The sequence below is a fragment of the Tasmannia lanceolata genome, unplaced genomic scaffold (assembly GCF_043159265.1).
Source record: "Tasmannia lanceolata isolate RefF3 unplaced genomic scaffold, GAP_Taslan_0.1 ptg000008l, whole genome shotgun sequence".
Classification (NCBI taxonomy): Eukaryota; Viridiplantae; Streptophyta; class Magnoliopsida; order Canellales; family Winteraceae; genus Tasmannia; species Tasmannia lanceolata.
Genome location: NW_027518685.1, coordinates 10564965 through 10586059, shown reverse-complemented (window position 1 = coordinate 10586059; position 21095 = coordinate 10564965). Strand labels below are relative to the sequence as shown.

Below are 21095 nucleotides of genomic sequence, written 5' to 3'. Positions count from 1 at the left end.
ATTTTCTATTGAAATAAGTTACCCAGACACTTGAAAATTTTATGCATGTGTAAATGGTTTTGTAGGTCGGTGATACACCAAAGAGTTGGAAATTAAAAGTAAAAGTTTGTATTTTCCAGAGAATCTATACGGTGAAAAGCTGTATAAACACGTACTCGCCATCCCATCCTTGATAGTTGATCCAACAACAGGTCACTTATTGAGGAGCTGTTGTTGGATCAAATATCGGGGATGGTACTTCTATCGTACCAGCTTTACTTGTTTATACGGCCTTTCATCGTATAAGTGAGCGTATTTTCCATAGCATTCAAGAGAAAAGTAATAGTAAAGAAATGGGAATCCACCATCCATTCCATCTCTATTTAGGTGCATCCAAAATGACCACAAAATCAGCCCTTTAACTTTTTTTTGGTTGCCACAGGGTAATCCCCCATTTTGTTGCCCTTTAACTAATCCCCAGGGATGCACGCAATCACCCGCAGAACAAGTGCTTCAGGTAAGCCCTGGGAGATTCGAACTCACATCTATGAGGATCAAACCCACACGCCTACTGGTTAGTCCTTTCACTTTTTCGTGAAGGAAATATAACCGTTGTACAAAAAAAAAAACATGTTTTTTAATCTCAATCAAAGAAGGGGGAACCGTCTCATGGTTTTAATGTAAAAGATTTATATTTGCAGATAACTCGCATTGTAGTTTTAGAAATGGGAGTGATATAGGCACTATACCATATTTTTACACTATTCAGAATGTTAATAATTTCTCGCATCTTGAGTGGTGTAAGTGTGTAACAACCGTGGAAAGCTAATTAATAAATAATAAAACAACGCAATGGGCTGCCAATATCAAAACTCCTTGGGACGGATTAAAATTACATAGAGAAGGGGTTTTATATTTTAAAAGTGGAGAGAGGGACTGCTCAGTGCTTACCATTTCCTCCAACAAAGGCATAGAAATTTCGAGACGGAGAAAAAATAGTAGAAACTTATAAACAGATGTCCCAAAAGTCAGGTGGGGCCACTATCAGACGATCCCTTTGTCCAATATAAAGACGTCGCATCTTATAGATGTAGGAGTTGTACTGTAAATAATATTAGGTATTTTTAATAGGGTGATGATAAATTCGCACCCCTGATAACCTTTTTTTAATAATAGAAAAATACAGAAGCCCAAATCATGGGACACGGCAAAAAAATGCTTCTATGACTTCTATCTCCACATCTTAAATTGGTTGAAGCTCGCAGACAAACCTCATCGAACTTCTTTTAGGTGGCTGTCGTAAACGTGTCAAATCCGTGATAAGAAGCCGGTTCACGTGTTTACTAAAAATAAAAGTAGGGGCGCAACTCGGGTCGGGTGTAGCCCAACCCACCGACCGGACCGGACCCGACCCGATCCAACCCGACACCGACACGACTTCCAATCTGATGAGGGTCAACTCTACCAACCGAGGAACCCTTTTTTCTAACCCGAATCCGACCCGAACCAGAGTTCCAACCTAATCCGGCTCAAACCGAGTTTTTATGCTTACTCAACTCAACTAAGCCTTTGTCCCAAACTAGTTTGGGTTGGCTAATGAATTCTTTAGAAAATTTTAATGAAGAAGGTGAAAGATGTACCTGCCACATCTATCCAGCTCATATTGACTAAGTTTAATCATGACACTAGGATCAAGGATCAATTTCTTCCATTTTATCTTATCCAAGCTCAATATTTTTGCATACTAAAAGCTAAAAAAAGAAAATGTCAAAAAAAATGTTGGGTTCCCACTTGGGTTCGACCGAGCCCATACCCAAAACCTGACCCGAACTCAACCCTGGATAGGAAAACCCAACCAAACCCGACCCAAAAGACACCCCCGACTATCTTTTCGGGTTGAACCCAACCTGAGTCACACCCCTTTGCAACTTGGGTCGGTCTGAACCTGAATCTGATGAGTGGTTCAACTCGATTTTGGCTCGAGATGGGTTGAATTAGGGTTAGAAAAAGCCAACCTGATTTAGTTTCGGGTTTTTTTTAGGGTTGAGGCCTTGGTAACCTATCTCCACCCGAACCGATCTGACTTCTAATTTGACTCAACCCTTTTGGGTTAGATGGGTTGGGTTAAGGTTGACCATCATCAACCACGAGTTGGGATAGGGTTAAGAGATCGCTATCTTGGGTTTTGCTAGGTTATTGAACTCCTAATTAAAATCTGTTGAAAAGTAAGCCTTTGTGACTGACTGCTCTCTCGGTCGCAAAATGCCTTCTGCAATGCTCCCTAGCAAATCTCTGTTCTCTATTTGGCTCCTATGCACAACTAACGAGTATAAAATAAAACCGGGGTGGAGTGTGACAATATCGTAGGTGTAACCATGGTTTTAAATTTCGACCGAAACTGAAATTTTTCCGAATTTCGACCGAAATTTGGGTTTATGGGAAGTCCCAGACGAGCGGTATCGAAAGTTTAAACCACATGGTCGATTTCTGGGAATCCGTGTTATTTATTGAGAAATTGCATGAAATTTGGTAGTATAAAGCAAAGTTTAGTTAAAAAGGATGGGGTGTATTTTGATCCTTTACTTGTATATTGTCCAATTCTTGCCCCTTTGGCTTTACCAAAACTTTTTACAGCAACTTAAAAAGGAAAAAAAAAAAAAAAAAGAATGCTTCGAGCCTTCAACAAATATAAAATAAAAGAAATTCACTAGCAAAGATTTGTAAATCGCTTTGGAAAGCGGGAAATTTACCATCTGATTCTACCTATTTTCATATTCATTTTCATTTTTTCTTTGTCCAAATTTACAGCCAGTATAAAGGGCAAAAAACCGGGCAAGCCAGTAATAATCCCTACAGAGCCGGAAGGGATTCTGTCCTCCACGAAAAGTCCGAAAAATCGGACGGTCCAAAAAGACCCTCAAAAACAACAGACGACTCTTCATTGTTATTCCCTTCCTCAGGGATCCCAAACTCGAGCGAGTCATAACTCGGAATCTCATCTTCAAAACCCCACATCTGACCAAACCCTACCATCTCCGGCGATGGCCTTAAGATATCATCCCCGACTCCGATCTCCGTTTCGTCGGTGCCGGAAAAGGTGGGCGGGAGGCCGAGTTCGTCGTCGGAAGCTTCTAGAAGGTATCCAAGATCTGGAAGGGAATCGGCAGATTCCGATCCAGAGAATGGAACGTGTGTGGGGAGGGTGGGTGTGTCGTTATCATTTTGAGATAGAATCTCTTCTTCAAAGCTTTTCATAACGGAGGCGAGATCCTGATTAGACGGATCCCGATCTGCGGTGGAATCAAAATCGTCCAGGATGTCTAGCAGGAGGTGTTTCGACTCGGGCGACTCGTCCGAGTCGTCGTCTCGAACTCGCTTGTTGTTACCGTTGTGGCCTTCCATGTGGTGGTATTTTGGGGAAGTAAGAAATAGAGAAGGGAGAATTTAATGAGAAAGGAAGGAAAATGTGAGAGAGAGAGAGAGAGAGAGAGAGGGTGTATACACGGAAAAAATTAAAGGATACGGTGTATGCGAGAGGAGAGGGAAGGAGAGGGTTTTATAGGATGGGAAAGAGGGTGGGGATTTTAATAGTCGTACGCAGGCGCGTGTTATTCGGATCACGGACGTCTTGCTTTTTCCCCTTTTCTTCTCCGATATTAACTCCTTTGAATTCCATATTTCAAATCCGGGCCCACCCCTTCTTTTTTCTCGGCTCGGCTCGGCTTCTTTGGTTTCCAAGAAGTTCTTTGCGTCTTCTAACCTTGTCCGTCTTTTATGGGGAATCGGGAATTGATTTTACTAAAATATCCCTGATTCCGCGCTGATTGACAGAGAACGGGGACCGATCTTACCTGTTTTGAACGTATGAAGATATGGATGGTGAAATGACTAGAGTGTCCTTACTTGGACGGGGAGTTCGGTATCCATCATTTTCGAAAGTTTGTTGATCGCTTCTGCCGGTAAATACTTTTTCAAATTATTTTTCGTTCAAAATAGAAAAGTGGTTTTCGTGATTTTCGATCACAAAATCATCAGTTTTTCCACGTTTATCTCGACGGAATTTAAGATCGATTTTTAAAATAGAAGCAAATAAAAGGGGATTTGCCAGAGACCATGGCAGAAGGCATTTCGCTGGCGCGGCTGTTGCATGAAAGATCAGCCACCTCAGATGAATTAAATGACTTAAGAAAAAAATGTGGCTTCTGGGATGTTCACTAGCAAATCCCGAACAAATGAGTAGGCAAAATAATTAGTAAGAAGGTAAACTTGAGCATAAAATAGAGGAAAATATTTATATTTTCTTATTCATTTGTGGGTAAGTAGGGACGTGATCGTTCAACTTCATTTACTCTTTATTTATTCTCAGCTTTTTAGTTTTTTATTCAAATCTCAGTATGTTTACCAATTCCACCCAAAATAAATAAATAAGGAAGATGGTTTCTAGAGTTATCTTGCCACATAAGCACAAGAGAAGAGAGATTAAAAGGATCATCTCATAGTGGGTCCCACCTGAGATTGCTTATGAACCAAAAAAGAAAAAAATACCCGGCAAATGATATCACCACCCACCCCCCCCTCCTCTTTGCCTCTTAAACTTAACGAATAACATTCCCCCTTTTTTTTTTTTTGCAAGGGCGCCTGTGAGTCTAGCATTCCTCTTTTTATTACCACCTTCACGGGACCATCGTATAATTTCTGTCGCACTACTACCATGTTCTGATACAAGCCAAACTACACTGGTCTTCCTATTTTGATTGGGATACTTATATTTGCATTGCCATGTTTTGATACGAGCAAAACAACCCTCTCCTTATTTTAATTGGCTATAATAGCTTTTGACAGTGAGATGAAAACATGGTGGTGCCAATATTGCTACCCTCTTATCATTTTATTTCAGGGAAATGATAAATCCATCCCCCCCCCCTGTGGTTTTTTAACGTGAGACCAGTTTACATGGCATTGTGGCAATCAGGGCCCCTGGAATCCTTCGCACGTTATGTAAATAAACCCCTATCCAGTCACAGATACACCAGAGGTGGCTGTCCCAAGTTAAAAAAGGGGGTGGATGTATCACTTCCCTTTATTTTAATGGGAGGTGTTATCTATGCTCCGCGACTTATTTCTGATAATGACAATCCTCACTTTATTTTATGTTTTGTTCGTAGCATCTTGAAATTGTGACAACCTCTAACCAAGTCTAAGGAGTGCGCATATCATCCCCCTTCTATATATTGTAAGAGATATGTATGAAAAAGGCACTCTATTAGAATAGTATCTTTTTATAGTCAATGGGGTAGGTTTGATCGGACATGGCTGAAGTTTCTTTGAGCCCCACGGGCCACGGCAGGCCCAAGCCCAGTTCTATTGCTAGAAATAGCGTTCTTTTGAAGCCAAAACGTGTAAATCATACCTATATTAACAATAATTTCCCCGTTGAATAATAGAGACTGAAGAGAATGAATAATGGAGATAGAAGAAAGTGGGGAAGACTGTTGGAAGAAGATTGTAATTAGAGACAAAACAAGTTGCCTTCGAATATCCCAACCTTCTTTGCTTCGGATAATACTAAACTAGCTCATGAAAAAGAAAGCTGATATACAACAATTTTTTTCTGTTTTATGAAATCCTGAGATACTTTCACCTTTAAATTATACAGACTGTACTTCATGGTGGGTCTTAAACGGCATACCCATGGGCCATGGCCGTAAAGTGGCGTCCAAATCACATGGGACCTGAAGAGCCAACCAAACCTTGCGTCTGATAAATGATGCGTCAAAGCTAAATGCATTGTAGTTTTTACAAGGAAATCTGTGTGTATAATCATTGGTTATGTAGGAGATTTGTGTGGTCTTTCAACATTTTTTCATTTACATTTGTTTTAAGTGGATTCTCATGTTCATATGCATATGCAATGATGGTTATTTTTGGTATTTGTGATGCTCATGACATTACATTAATATTTCATGCTTAATTGAATACACCTTTAATAACTAGATTGCTTAATTAACAATCATCAACTGGTAAGATCTGCCACTCACACTCACACTCACACTCACACAACGTAGACCGGCCCCAACATGTGTGTATGTTCAAGATGAGGTCGATTACAAAGAAGGTAGTTGGCGCCTTGATTGCACAGGAGTTCAAGATGATTAATTAACATATTTTAGAGCCAGGATAAGGAGTTCGAGATGAGTCTAATAAATCTTACATTCGTTGAGGATTGATCCTGCAAGGTATAATCGTGTGAAGATAAACCTAGTTCCAAATTGTTATAAGCTTTATAGTGTTACACTGTGATGTGTCTGTTGTACAAGACACGCTAGAGACCATAACCCAAGGTACTAGATTAACAACCGTGCAAGAAGTTGGTTCTGTTTGTAACTCGTGTGCCCTCCTAAGCAACCTTTCACTTTTTGAGAAGGTTGACGTATGATGTTAGTTACATTGGCATGTTTACCAATGGTTGTTATCGAAACGATGCGACCGGAGTCTCTTAAGGCTTATTCACTTCAGTGTATACCAAGCGGGCAGAGGGAAGACTTGATGGAACTGAGATGCTGTCATGCTAGTCTAATAGATATTAGTATGGTGCTCTTGATTTTGAGAATGTGATCTGGTCCCAAGTGTCTCACCATTAGAGTTTACTATTGTAGATCAAGTATGGATGTGTAAGAGCAAGTTGGGCTTCGTTTGGTACGATCAGTTTAACTTCCTTCAATATTAAGTGAATCGGTAATTAATATAAATAAGAGGTAATGATAATGCTATATTTATATTAACCAACGGCACAAAGTAATTGCCTTGAAGAGGGAAGATTAACTTTACCCTTGAGGTGTATAGATTGTGGAAGCCGGTTTAGTTAAAAATTACTTATAATCTCAATTTGAATGTGATTAAGGTTATAGGTTCCATCTTTGTTATAAATACGTGTTATGAGATTCATTCTACAACACCCACAAAAGAATACCTTAATCGTTCATCTTCTTCAGCTAGTCTCCCAACATTTATTCTTGATCTCAACCGTCCATCTTCATCAGACTAAGATCTAACGAGTGTACAATTACAACCCAAGAGTTGCACGTAAATCTCCCATTTGAGGTGTCGGTCATCTTCCATTCTATCAAATTGTGGACTTGATTGTGATGTTGTGTCTGGCTACACATCCACTATGGAAAAAAGTTTTGAAATTCCCATTCACAACCATCAAGATTTTTAGTGTCTTGTTTCCCATATATTTAGGCTCTGTTCACTTGTTTTCTCGGGAAAAAGAAAAGAAAATGTTTCCCAGGAATCTGACGTGTCATTAGGAAAAGAAATCCAGGAAATCTGTGCAGGAAAAGGTTTCCCTGGACTGTTTCTGGATTGTTCACTTGCGCAGGAAAAGGTTTCCAAGGAAACTATTTACTCTTCTTTTTGCACTAGTTTCCTAGGGAAACGAAATTTGTGTGTTTTTGGTCGGAAATGAAATCCCTAAATGAGGGGGGGGAATGGGCTTTTCCATGTCATTTTTTAACTTATTGCAGAAATTCCACATGTGTAATTCTATTTTCACTCGAAAGCAAGTGAACACCATAATTCTGTCTTGTCAAGGAAAAAAAAGGCTATTTTCCAGGGATTTGCTTTCCAGAGAACGCAAGTGAACAGAGCCTAAATTGTTGATATTCTTATGGTTAAACTCCATCTACTTATTTCCTTGTGGGATTAGGAGTGCAAGAGATAGTTTATGACGGTTTCTAAAATTGTGGATATTCTTATGGTATTACGAAGATATATCAAGTATTCAATGAGTTTTAATATGAAGTTTGAGGGTCTGTGCACGTAATAGGGGTGCCGCCCTTGATATTTGATACAGGGCATGATGACTGAATTTTTTAGAGGATGTTAATTATATTTCCATTACAGGCATTTTGTCCAACACTTCTGGCTGGAGTGAAAGAAGGTGACAATGTCACCATTGTTGTTTTAGCAAACATATGTATGCATAAGAGGACCCACTTCCTGTTTTCATTTACTCAAGTAAAGGCGGTTCTCTTATCTCCGGTTTCCCTCTATTTCTTAATCTTGTCATTATTGAAGACATTAGCTTTGTTTCACACGAAGAGCTTCTTGCGATAGATTCTTATGACAGAGGAAGAGCGAAACTTGGGCTGGGAAGACTATTTGGGTGTCAAGCCATATAGAAGGAGACAGACAGTTTTCCATTTGGGATTTAAGAATCTTTAGATGAAAGAGAGAATTTTAAATCCTGAGTTTTTTACTTAAAAAATCCAAATTACTATATTATAAAATCTAGGATTTTATCGATCCAAACACTACTTTAAGCATAATTTCAAAACTCCCCCACCTCATCTTGAACTTCCCCGAGCCGACCCCCTTTTCTCACTATAAAGTCAATCAAAACTCTTTTGACCCTCCCGAATAATGACCGCATCAACTGAATACTCAGCCGCCTCAAACCGAGTACTCGATGATGAAATGCTGAGTCAAATAGGATTTGCTTTGGCGTGCTTTGATCCTCATTTGCGTTTTGAAATACTGCTATTTTAAGCTAAAACCTGAATTTTATAATCTAAGGTTGTAAAATCCATGTATCCAAATGGCCCATTAGGTTTCCATATCATCATAGTATATTTTAATGAAAGACAAATACAAGTATACAAAAGGACACATCTTTAGTACCAATATTTTTGAAAGTATGTTACGTTTCAACTGGGCTCTTAATCATTGATAATCCAAACCATTCATTTGTTGGACCCTAATATAAGTAGATTGTGCCTTGATGATTCTAATCTAGATTAATTAATATTTTATTAATAAAATAAATGAATATTTTTAGGCTACTAATATCCACACGAAAAAGATTTGATAATAGAGCAAACTCACCTTGATTTTTTTTGTTTACTCAGATGTCAAAGGCTACTATTTTCCCCAAACTCACCTTGATTTATCACTTCCCACTTATATTTTACATGTGGGACAGACAGATACGGGTGTCACGCCAAGTTTTAAGGGAAGCTATGACAACTCTTCTTTACTGGGGTGTGAATTATCCTACAGGAGGCGCGAATTTATCATCGCCCTTTTCTTTTTATAATTTGCCCGGAGAGAGGAATCTGATGCAGGGAGTTATATTATAGAAATAATCAGAACCGTAAGATCCCTATCGGACGAAAACGACAGAAGGACGAATCACTTTCGTTCGCAAACACCAAACCAAAAGTCGAGTCGAGTCGGCTAGAAGCCGAGTCCAGAAACCACGCCACCTCTGCCTCGTCTTTATCCGCCTCGATTCCTACGCCTCATCTTTCGTCCATAACGTGTCGCGCTTACAACGGCTTTTCAATGGCTATTTGGCGCGCAAAGCTATGTAAGCTGGCGTTGTCACCGGCCGAACCGGTAAACTGATAAGGTTAAACTAATCGGAAGATGCCACGTGGGAGATGGTAGCACGTCACGTGGGAGATGGAAATTTCTATTTTTGTGTCGTGGTTTTTGGGGAGATATCATGATGATGGCGATGTGACCGACGGCTAGAATTATTGATGTGGTGGGCCCCACCCCTGCCTCACATGACAGCGACCTCTCTTTTTTTCTTTCCTTTTGTTTTCTAATCACTGCTTTTTTTTCTGGAAAAGGGGAAAAAGATAAAAGAATTACAAAAAAATAAAGAAAAAGAAAAGTGGGCGTGGGGTGCTTTGCACCGTTGGATTTTCAGGGGATTCGGTGGCTGAGACCTACTTTTTTCGCCGTTCTTACTTCGGATAAAGACTCGAGCCCCGTATGGATGGAAATGTCATTTTTAAATGACAAAAAGATCCTTACGTTTTTAGTAAATTGACCTACATGTCCTCTTTGAATTTATATCTCATTTTAAAATGACTAAATGAGCCTTGGTTTTGGTATAATTGACTGACTTGTCCTCCTGGTGTGGGCAAAATTTTTAAAAATGGTTCCTTGAGCACCAAGATTAATAGGAAGGCTTTAACTAGTGAGTTTCTAGATGGACGGCTAATGGACGAAGAAGTCTTTAAAGCTGACCGTTGGCAATGTTTATTTTCTTTTCGTTGGGATTTGCTAGGGACCTTCGCAGAAGGAATTCTGTGGACCGGCTGTTGCAGGAGAGAGCAGCTACATAGGCTCACTTTTCAACATATCTGTGTCTTATTCCTATATTTCACCTGAGATACAACAGCCGGTCCGCGAAAAGCCTTCAGCGATGGTCTCTGGCAAATCCTATTTTTGTAATTGGTTTACAAATGCCACAAAAGACGAAGCTAACCTATCAAAAAAGAAAAAAAGAGACAGAGCGTCCATGAGTTCATTTGTTCGTGGGAAGTTTCACAGTTCGTGCGTAGAGACTAGATGGAACGTGAGTTGGCGTGTTCCACAATTTAAATTGGCACTTGACAATGTTCTCCTAGTACCTAGCAATAAACAAAACTTGCTATCAAAGACTGTTCTACCGAATTTTTTCCATGGGGCTTTTCTAATATGGATCTGCAGGCCAAGAATAGGACCCGTTAAGGACAACATATCTGCAAAAAACATAATAACTTGTTATCAGTTAGGGCCGTTTGGATGCCGGGAAGATTTTGATTTGGATTTCTCACATTTGCAGCCCTTTCTGTGTTGTGATTTGGATCTGGATCCTCTTGAATTTCCAAATCAGGACTGACAGTGAAAAGAATCAGATTTTCAAATATGCTGTGGAAATAAGTAATTGGAAATCCACAAGATCTGACAGTTTCCTTCACCCTCTTTGCTCCTTAACCTCTACCCTCGAGTAGGAAATACCCCCTCCCCTCTAAGTCTCCCTTAAGATGAGCCGGCGGATCTATTCATTTTGTATTCCAAACTCAATTCCAAATCCAAATACAAAATATGACGTATCCAAACCGGGCCTTAATGTATTTCTTTATTAACTATTTATTTGTAATATATAGATAATATTTTGAAAGTTAATAATATTTAAGATTAAGGAATATTTACTGATAATACTTTTGCAGCTTTTACTTGAGTACATGGGATTTGCTGGGCAATTTCGTAGAAAACCACTTCACCACTTACTTGGATTTGCTGGGCAATTTCATGGAAAGCCATTCCACGGCTCACTTTTCCAGGAGAGAAAAACCACCTGAAAAGAATTCAACGGAGAAGACAAAATCTATTAAAAAGTGAGCATGTGTGTGGCTTTTCTTACCTGCAAAAGTGAGCCACGAAATGACTTTGGGCGAAATTGCCTAGCGGATCCCTAACTACATATATATGTTGAATAAAAATTTAAGATTGTGTGATGTGAAGCACCCATGAGTAAGTCAACAAAGAAGCTTGACGAAGCAAAGGATGCGCGACTCCCTCGCTCAAAGTTAAAAGATGCTGAACAGAAAAGAAAAGGTTCCCATCGTAGACTTTAATTCCTCTCTCCTAGTCGTAAGTCATAGCCCTTTATTCTTCAGTAACTCTCTCTCTCTCTTTTCTTTTCACGGTAGGTTTCCTTCTTCCGAGAACTTGCTAGCTTCGACTATGCAATTTCAATAATCAAACAGATCTGAAAAAGCGACCTATGCTTGTTATTTTTACCTTTTTAGTGCGATTTGCTTTGAAGGAATCATATCACATACAAAAATCGTGTGGACCATCCTCCCCGTAAGAAATATGGGAACAAACCTCTCTTTTATTTGTTTATTTTTTCACGTACTTTCTCTCTCGTTTCTTCCGAATAAAATATTCCAAGCTCCTTATCTTTGGGAAAATTATAGGAGAGAGAGAGAGAGAGGCATCTAGTTAGGCCTGCAATTTCCATTGCATCTTAAAACTGTCTGAAAATTTTAAATGTAAAAACTAAAAAGGGGAGGAGGACCCTTCGTTTCAGGGATCCCATGTTTTTTCTTGTCTAGTGCGCTTATTCTAGAAAATATTACGTAAAAGTTAATTAAGAGGACACCTCCTTTATTCCCTTTATTCGGTCCTCCTCAACTTAGGGTGTTTTTTTTCTGGGGCAATGAATTAAATTAATAATGAAAGATACCGCGAAGACCCGGCGAGTTGATCAAGACAATTTAAGCCACAAGAAAAAGAAAGCAACATAGACGAACAACACATTGGGGGATGGGGGGATAAAACCTTCCAACTCCTCCCTAGAAGCACCTTCCCTTGCTAACTTGTCGGCCTCACTACTGGCCGATCTTTTCACATCACGAAATGAGATTGACAATCCCTCCACGCGGTCTTAGATCTCGTCTATCCATATTGCAAATCACCAAGGATATGGCGTGCTTCCCTTCACATTATAACAAATGTTGTGATCCATCATCAACCTTAATCCTTGATGTGCCGCTCTAATCTCCACCTTGTTGGAGTCAGAGATCTTGTTGGTCCCAAGAACGCCCATAACGTATCACTTTTATCATTTCTAAGGAGACCTCTAGCCCCAGCCGGCCTGGAACTTCCAAAGCTAGAACCATCCAAATTTAGCTTAAGATACCCGCCACAAGGTGGTTCCCAACTTTGTGTGATCATTGGTCTCAACTCCACTGACCATCCCTGCCATAGATCATGTGCGAAGGACGGCAATGCTCGGACCCAAGCAATAGTCCGATGCATTTTATCTAACTAATTTTTTCTGCTATCATTAATTTTTATATTAATATCCAAAAATTTAAGTTAATCGATCAATAGAACAGTACATGATTAGGCAATACAAATCTGGACTTAATTTCATTTTAAAAAAATAAGGCCATTTGAAAGATTTTGAAATAATAGAAGCAACTATAGTCATTATGACTCCGTTTCTTTTGACGAAAAAAAATTTTATGCTCTTTTTTTAATGAAAAAATGGGTGTAAAATATGTTTTGACGCCCATTTTACATCGAAAGAAACTGAGCCTAAGTGAAAAGGAGATTTTTATATTGTGGATAGTCGTGCATACAGGTGAAGCCCAATTATATAGTTGGGCCGGTGATCCTTGAGTTTTAAAATGGACAGCACTACATAGAAACATCCACGGATCAAAGGGTTAAGATCATCTTATAGAGAATATTTTATGGGCACCCCCTATTTACGTCAGAGCCCAACAAATGAATGGTTTGGATCACCTAAACATGGCGGGCCCCGCTGTTTTTTTTTGGGCTGCACAGGCATATAATTTCTCAGTGGAAAGAGAGGGCAATTTCTGTCATTATGCTTAGCTCTAATGGCAATAACTATAGGGTGTTTGATGCTATGTTGGTTGAAAGTTAGCTTTGAAGATTTAAAGGTGGGCCCCTTGTTGGATTAGATCATCTTTAAGAAATTCCCATTCCAATGTCCTCAGATAGAAAATTGAGAGCTACTTTGATTGTTAAGCATAAGCGAAGATGTATCCATCAGAGAATGAGTTAGGGCCCACGCATATATGATCACATGGAGACAACTTGAGCGAGCCAAAATGGGAATAAGAACACAAACCCCCTACATTGCTTTCTTGCCTTCCTTCTCAGATACTTCTTCCAATTCAGCCGGATCACGCAAAAGTCATGGAGAAAGTTAGCTTACATTTTATCTCATTATTCTAACCTACAGAAGCATCTTCCCCTTTTCTTCTTTTTGAATGCTAGAGATTATTAAGTAATTTAGAAGAAAATTACTTGTTCCCCAATGGTTGAATTGGAATATAATACATGAATAGTTTCCCTTGGACCGTCTTTATTTAATTTGTTGTGCGGCCGAGCCAACCAGGGATCGACACGTGAAGGCAGACAAGGTCCGTGCATTTCGTTGTCTTGTACATATAGATTAATTAGAGTCTTAATTGTGAGTCCTTTAGAGATTTTCAAGACTATGTTTGCTGTATTGGATTGCTAAATATTCAAGGTTAGTGATCTAAGTGACAATGCCTTTTTGGATGCTTATAAAAATTGGTCCTCATTTCCAAATGAGGGTACCTTAAATTAATCTTATTTGCCGGGCTTTATGTTGTCCTTGTATGGACTTGCTATCCTCCGTTCATGTTGAAAACAACCATAATCCACTAGGATAGAAATACATGGAAATGCTATTTTGGGGATTGGCTCTCCTATTGAATGATAAAATAAACCTGGACTTGCTATTCAGAATAGCCCTAATAGGAAGGAAATACTGTACAAGCAGGGCAGCCAATCCCAATGGTTTATTCAAGATAAAATATAGGCTGGGTAACCGATCCCAAGAACAAACTTACCCAAGGATTTCTATTCCCATGTAGAACAGTCCCTTTACTTTGAGCCAATTCAATTGTTATATCTCTGAGCCAAAACCCTCACTTGTGGGGGGTGACAAGGGACAACTCTTTAGTTACGAAGCAGAAAAGATTATAGAGTCCTTTTTTTTCCATCGATGTAACAGGTTTCCGCCTGCCTCAACCGAACCAATAAGAAAAAAGAAAAAAGAAAAAAGATAGAGGTGGTAACACGACGGAAATCCATTTCCCATAAATGAACGTGGCGTTATACTTAGCACGTCTTCAAAATGACAAAAAAGATAAGAAGCCAATATCGGAAAAAGCTAACATAAGCCAATTAAAAATGAAAAGACAAGGTAAATTCGTGCAATTATTAAAACATGGTAGTACGGTAGTAACAATATTAGCAGCCAAAGCAAATTACCGAGGAATAGTAATTTTGTTACGAACCTAAATCAGTTTGTAACGGATTTGACTTCCTTAGAGGGAAGATCAACCTCTTGATCCATTTCGAATGAAGGATCAATCCTCCTTTGTGCACAAGACACACTTTCTCAAACAAGTTTCTTCATTTCTTTAATAAAAAACTCCGTACGTGTTGCTTAAAGAATCCTAATCTAGATAACCCTTATTTATATGAGTCCTACCTATACTAAACAGCTGGAAAGCTAGAAAGCAAATCTGAGAATAACAAATAACTAAAGAGATTTTTATTTTAACCCAAGTGGGGCCTGATAAGCAAGTAACAAATTTGCACCGAAAATATAATTAAAGTGGTACCGGAAAAGTGAGGAATGATAGATACAAGAGAGACCTTGCATAAAGAGCCGCAAAAGGGCTCTTGATTGGATCCATGTCATCAAATGTAACTGATTTTACTTTTTTCAATTGATTTTAAAATGCAACTGAAAATGACGTGGATCCAATGAAAGGCCCTTTTGCAGCTCTTTATGCAAGGGCTCCCTTTATCTATCATTGCTCCGGAAAAGTATGGTCACCTGACAATTAAGTCAAATTAAATGTGGTCTTTTACATAAAGTTCTTTATTTAATTGAGCAAGCTATACTTTGTTAATACACATCAATATGAAGCACGTGGAGATGAGTGGAGCACAAAACCGTGTGGAGTGGAATGGGATCGTGGTGAAGAAGATAGTAAGTGGGGATCTCTGTTCATCTGCACATTCCTAAGCGGCACAAAGAAGGCATGATGTTTCAAAGCAAAAGCACAAGCCAAAGGAAACCAACTTCGAGAAAGACAAATAGGAGTGCATGGTGGGGAACGTGTATGTTGTAAGGGCTACAAGAAACCTCGAAGTTGAAGAATTCTTATTCATTGAGAGGGATATTTAGTGGAAGTCATGAAGAGCAACAACTATAAGGAATTCAGCTTTTTTCTTTTTTTTCTTGGAGAAAAGTAGAGGGAAGAAGGTGTTTGGATGCCAAAAAGATGTGATTCGAATCTATGTGCCATCGACTTCACATAATATTTTTAAAAGTGGACTTTTAAGAAATCTAGAATACAAATCTACTTGCAGATATCTTGCAATAACTGGTGCAAATCAAGTTGGGTGTCGTTGGGATAGTGTCTCGTTTCCCACGTGAAGATAAGAGAGCCAAGGTTTCCTATTGGATGTGAGGGCATTTGATCCTGTCCGCTCAAGGTGGAAGAGAATTTCTTTCTCGTAGTTGTAGATAAGTTTGAATTCATGTACTGTGGTTTTTATTATTATTTCCATTGCATATGAGCTGTGTGGATTGATAAGGGATTATATTTTCAGCAATTAAATTCTTATCTTTACAACATTTAAAATTTCAATAGCTTGCCCTTTCCTTCTATATAAAGTAAAGAGCAAGCTAGCTGTAATAGCCGATGAAGCACCTCAATTACTTTGATTTCACATGGCTGACATTTCTCCATCCATCATTTGAACGTATTTGACCCATTATTGATAAACTTATTTAGCCCATGTACTTGTACAACTCAAGTTGTTAGACCTGGTCCTCATTTTTGGCCCATTGCTGGTGACTAGGTTGAATTTAACTCCGGAATGAAGAGGGAGTTCAAAATCAAGGAGTAATAGATGAACAGCTTGGATCAGTGAAAGGTGGACCCACAGTACATGTCACATTGTATTACAAGGTTGCATCCTATCTAATGACATTGTGGGAATCTCCCTCCATAATAAGATTGTCCATATCCATATCCGCCATTTATTTAATGTCTTGAAGGACCACCCTTCCACCACATTTGAATCCTTGTTTCCAATCAGCCAAGAGAATGGTCAAGCCATTCTCCTCTCTAAGGATGCCCAAAATCCCCGCCAGACCTACCTGGGCTTCCCAAGCATGAACCATCGAAGTTTAATTTCAGCCACCCAGGATCGATAGTGTTCCACCTTAGGGCGAGGATGTATCCACACATTCAATTACTCCACTTTCCATGTACTTCCCACACAAAGTAATACAACCAATACCAATGTCTCCATGCCGTTGTTTCAATAACAAGGCATCAGAAGTTGCTCTCAACAGTTAATGTAGTGCGGAGCCCTATTATCAAAACGAGGGGGTGATGTCATTAATTATTCCCTAATACTTGGTAGAAACAATTGAATCATACTTTAAATTGTTAGGTCAAGCTTTAAATTGTTAGGTCAAGCAAGGATTGCTTGAAGCATTACACCCTAGGTATCTAATTTGGAATACCTAGTTTGCTGCCTCCAGCCCCTATATATAGACATACACTCGATGTTCCTTGATTTCTTTTTATTAATCTTGTATTTTAAAGGAATTAAGGATACACATTCACCATTAATTCCATTTGTGGGTTGGAGGAATGTGTTGAAGTATGTTTAGAGTCATAATGGCTCTTAACTTTTTCACCGAAGGGGTAGGGCCGGTGGGCAAGTTAGTTAGGATTAGGATTAGTTTAGATTTAATCTTTATCTAGGTTGTTTATCTTATGTTTTAGATTGTAAGTTTATCTTATCAATTAGGATAAGTTTATGTTTATCTATATCCTTGGTCATCCGGCAGATAATACCTCTGAAAGAGAAAACCAAGATACTGAGATGGTTTCCTCCGGCACAGATTGTGCAAGTAGCTCTCTACTGATGCCAAATTTAAACACAGTTAGATAAAGTACGAAAAATCTGTCCTGTCTAGGAATGCCAAAAAAAAGAGAAAAGAAGAGGAAGAAGACGAATGATAAAAAAAATAAAAAAAGAGAAAAAAAAATCAATGTCGAAAAAAATACAGCATGATACCTTGGGATTCAATATATCAATGAATGTATGAGACCTATATATATAGTATGTTTTTTATAAGTAAAATAATTACAAAAAGATTTTGGTGTAAATGTTACAACAATATCGATATCTCGTTGGGGTGCAACTTAGGCCAGGCTCAATTTGAACCCGAAAGGGTTCAACCCAACTCCGGGTCGGTATTGGGGTGGCGTTTCCTCGGGATGTGTTGTGTTAGGGTTAGGAAAAGCCAACCTAATATAATTTTGGGCTGGAAGACTCAACTCGATCCGAACCCCATCCTTTTATTTTTAACACGATTTAAAATAATTAGTGTTATGTTTTTTATACTTATTTTGTCATTGCCTCAAACAAACCCGAACCCATTTCAATCCAACCTGACCAAAAATGTTGACCCTCCTCGACCCGAGTCTCATATTACGTTTGGTTAATGTTGATGTTTTGGGAGTTGGGCTTAGGGTGGGGCTCAACCTGACCCAACGCGCGGCCAGGGTGGACTATCTATGTATGAGCCAGGGTCCTTGATGATGGCCGGGCTTAGTCATGAATTCTGATTTGTTTTGGCCAGTGGAACAGAATGGTCGTCATCCTGGCCCTTTTAGTGTTTGATTTCGAAAAGGACGTTACGACCGAAATTTCTTTAGAAGTTAAAAAATACCAAAAACGAAAATTGCTAAAAATATATAAGAAATGTCAGAAGAGAAGTAGAAAACAAGGCTCGGACGGGTTTATAAAGAGGTGTGGGTACTTGTAGATGAAAAAAAGACATACCCTTCTAATGGCTAGAAAGTGCCAAAATGGTATAAATTTTTTGAAAAGAAAAACATGTTTCGGACGGAATAATTACAGAAATGGTACAGTGGGGTTTCGAAACTCAGTGGTCGAGACCCTTCAAAAAAAAATTTCTTAATGAACCTAGAAATTTGGTCGAGACCCTTCAAATCAAATATAATCTGCACAACAAAGTTACGACGCTCGATATTTGATCTGACTACACTGAACCGAGAAAGGATGAAACCTGTCCACACAATGGTACTGCCCTTGATATTTGATCTACTGGCAGCCCACTTTTCAAGAGGCTGCTATTACATCAAGTATCACGGGTGGACTTCACGCTTGGGCACCATGTCAAATGTCGAACCTGAACCAAAAAGGCTGCAAAAGTGGGTGGAAATATAATTTTCCAACGAGTCTTTGTATGCATCTGACTAGACATTTCTGACCTTATCAGAGGGGAAAATGTTATTGGGAGGTGTCCCAATCCAAAATAAAGTGTAGCACATATGTCCTTGTGCCAGTTGTAAGAACGATGAAGTGACCTTTTACCAAGACATTTCCCTTTTTTTTACGAGTGAAAAAAAATTAAATAAGCATTTCTATATATCGTGACTCGTGAGGTGTTGGAAAGTCTCTGATCATATCGCGATTAATTTATAACAGCCGGGATTTGCAAAAGCACATAGAGAGTTCCAAGGCCGTGGGCCCCAATTCAGAAATCGGTTGTTAGAAGACACGACACGCGACTATCGCCTAGTGGGTAGTGCAGTTCATTGCAGGGCACGACACGCGAACCCACCCACTATCATTCATTGCACGGCACTTGTCTTTAAAAGAGAGATGTGCAGAGATGGAACATATCTCTATCTCTCTTGTCATCGAGACCCACACATTTAAAACCGCTCACGTTTCTGTGTTTTAGCAATAGCAACCCCCCGTAACAGGTACGCTTCAGACTTGTACATTATTAAAAACGATACAGGCAACTCAGTCATATATTAAAATAACCTGCCCGACAATAGACTCAACTGAGATTGTAGAGTGGTGCTTAAAGAAGACGAGAGAGGGGGCGAATTGGACTTCCACCTACACGACAAGTATCTACCGAATTTGACTTCGGACTACATTTCAATGAACATAGAAATCAGGTGTAAATTTTTCTCGTGGATTGTAAAGAAGTGTTTCCCCTAATTTTCAACCACCATTTGATGGAAGAGTTGAACTGCTAACCTTCTCACTTTCTAGGCCGGGAAATCCCCATCATAGCATTTCAACTTCCATCTGGAACCCCTCTTGCTTATCCATCGTCTGTTTCAAATGGTATGAAACTACACAGAGTGTCTCATCAGTGGACATCTCATAAGTGATATTAGAACCCATATATAACTTGTCACCTGTTGATTCATATAGACCACGTAGGAATTCAGACATTCCCAAATCATATGCTAGTTGAGAGTTAGTCGTTTAGAAGCAATTATTGGAGAGATACTAGGCTAATTGTTGATAATAGTCCTCAAGTTGCGAGTCGCGTCATTTACCCAACTTGTGGCACGTTTTAATAGTAACCTTATGTACACAATGCAAATCCTGAATGTGTAGATAAATGAGGTGAGTTTGGAAGACAAAAGCGGAAGGGAGTCCTCGGGGTATTTTTTGAACCCAATTCAACATAGGTACGAATGAAGCAATAATTCAACACCATCCATTCATATCACACGCATGCAAGCTATCTAACATGCCCAGCTTAACAAACTAACTACATGAATAAAGACAGTAATTAAAGTCTTATTCTGCCCAATGCAGCATCAAATAATTATCATTTTTTGAAGTTGAGAAGATAAGCTAGACAGAGAAGATAAGATGGGACTTGTGCTAATTAATCTTGGGTAGTGGTACATCCACCCCTTTTTTTCCTATGGCTCACCCTCCGAGAGTGTACTTGTGACCAAGGATGTCAACTGATCCACTTATGTCTTAGTCACGATCCATTCAAATCCAATTTCGGTCTCATTAGAATTTGAGTGTTCTTGGGATCCTTCTTCTCATGTGTCGGTCTTGATCCATTTCCATCTGGACCGTCCTTCTGAGTGTCCTAGTAGGTCCTACTTGCATTGTACATAATTAAAATTCTTAGAAAAGGGCTAGGGTACGGATGAGTGCGAGCGGCAGTAGTGCCAACGGGTTTGGTACTTAGGCGGTTGAAATCTATGCATTATTTTTACTAAAATACCCCAGAAACAATACTTAAAAGTTATAAAAATTGAATTGGAGGGTATGTTAGTTATTTGGAACCAATCCGAAATAATTTTGGATCACATGGTAGGAATTTGTCCATGGATCCTGGCAGTATGTAGCTAGATCCTGAACTTCGGGATTGGTACGGGTCCATTGACACCCTAATTTATGACTACCAGTATCTCTGAACGTGTCAAGATTGATGGCTCGGATTAGCTAAGAGAGCCTTATCAATGAACGCCATTTAGATAACGATACATATGTTTTCTAGATCAATTCAAAAGCCCCAAATGATTTGACTTCATTTGCACAAAGGATGTGAACATACCAAGACGATTCGGGAATATTTTCTGTAATTTGACCATCCTTTCTGCCAAAAGAGACCCTACTGCAGAGTGTAAATATCAAACAAATAGCAATTGCAGTCCTCAGTCCTGGAAGCATAGGGACAAGCTTGGCCCACCAAAGCATAGGGAAATTTTTAGGCCTACGCCCTGCCCGAAAGATAATGCATTCTGTCTATGAGAAACAAAAAAGATAGCGTATCTTTCTTGAAGATGATTCGCATTCCTTTATCACAAACTAATTATCCTTCCCCGCAATTTCTCACGAGAATTTTACTTAAAGCGAGCTGGAAA

At 39.2% G+C, this 21095-nt stretch overlaps 1 protein-coding gene across 1 annotated transcript; it reads right to left on the bottom strand.

Moving 5' to 3' along the window:
- Window positions 1-2829: 2829 nt before the first annotated feature.
- On the bottom strand, window positions 2830-3381 carry LOC143882709 (uncharacterized). Its single transcript, XM_077386157.1, has one exon. It carries the CDS (start codon window positions 3379-3381, stop codon window positions 2830-2832), a length of 552 nt encoding a protein of 183 aa, XP_077242272.1.
- Between the last annotated feature and the right edge of the window lie 17714 nt (window positions 3382-21095).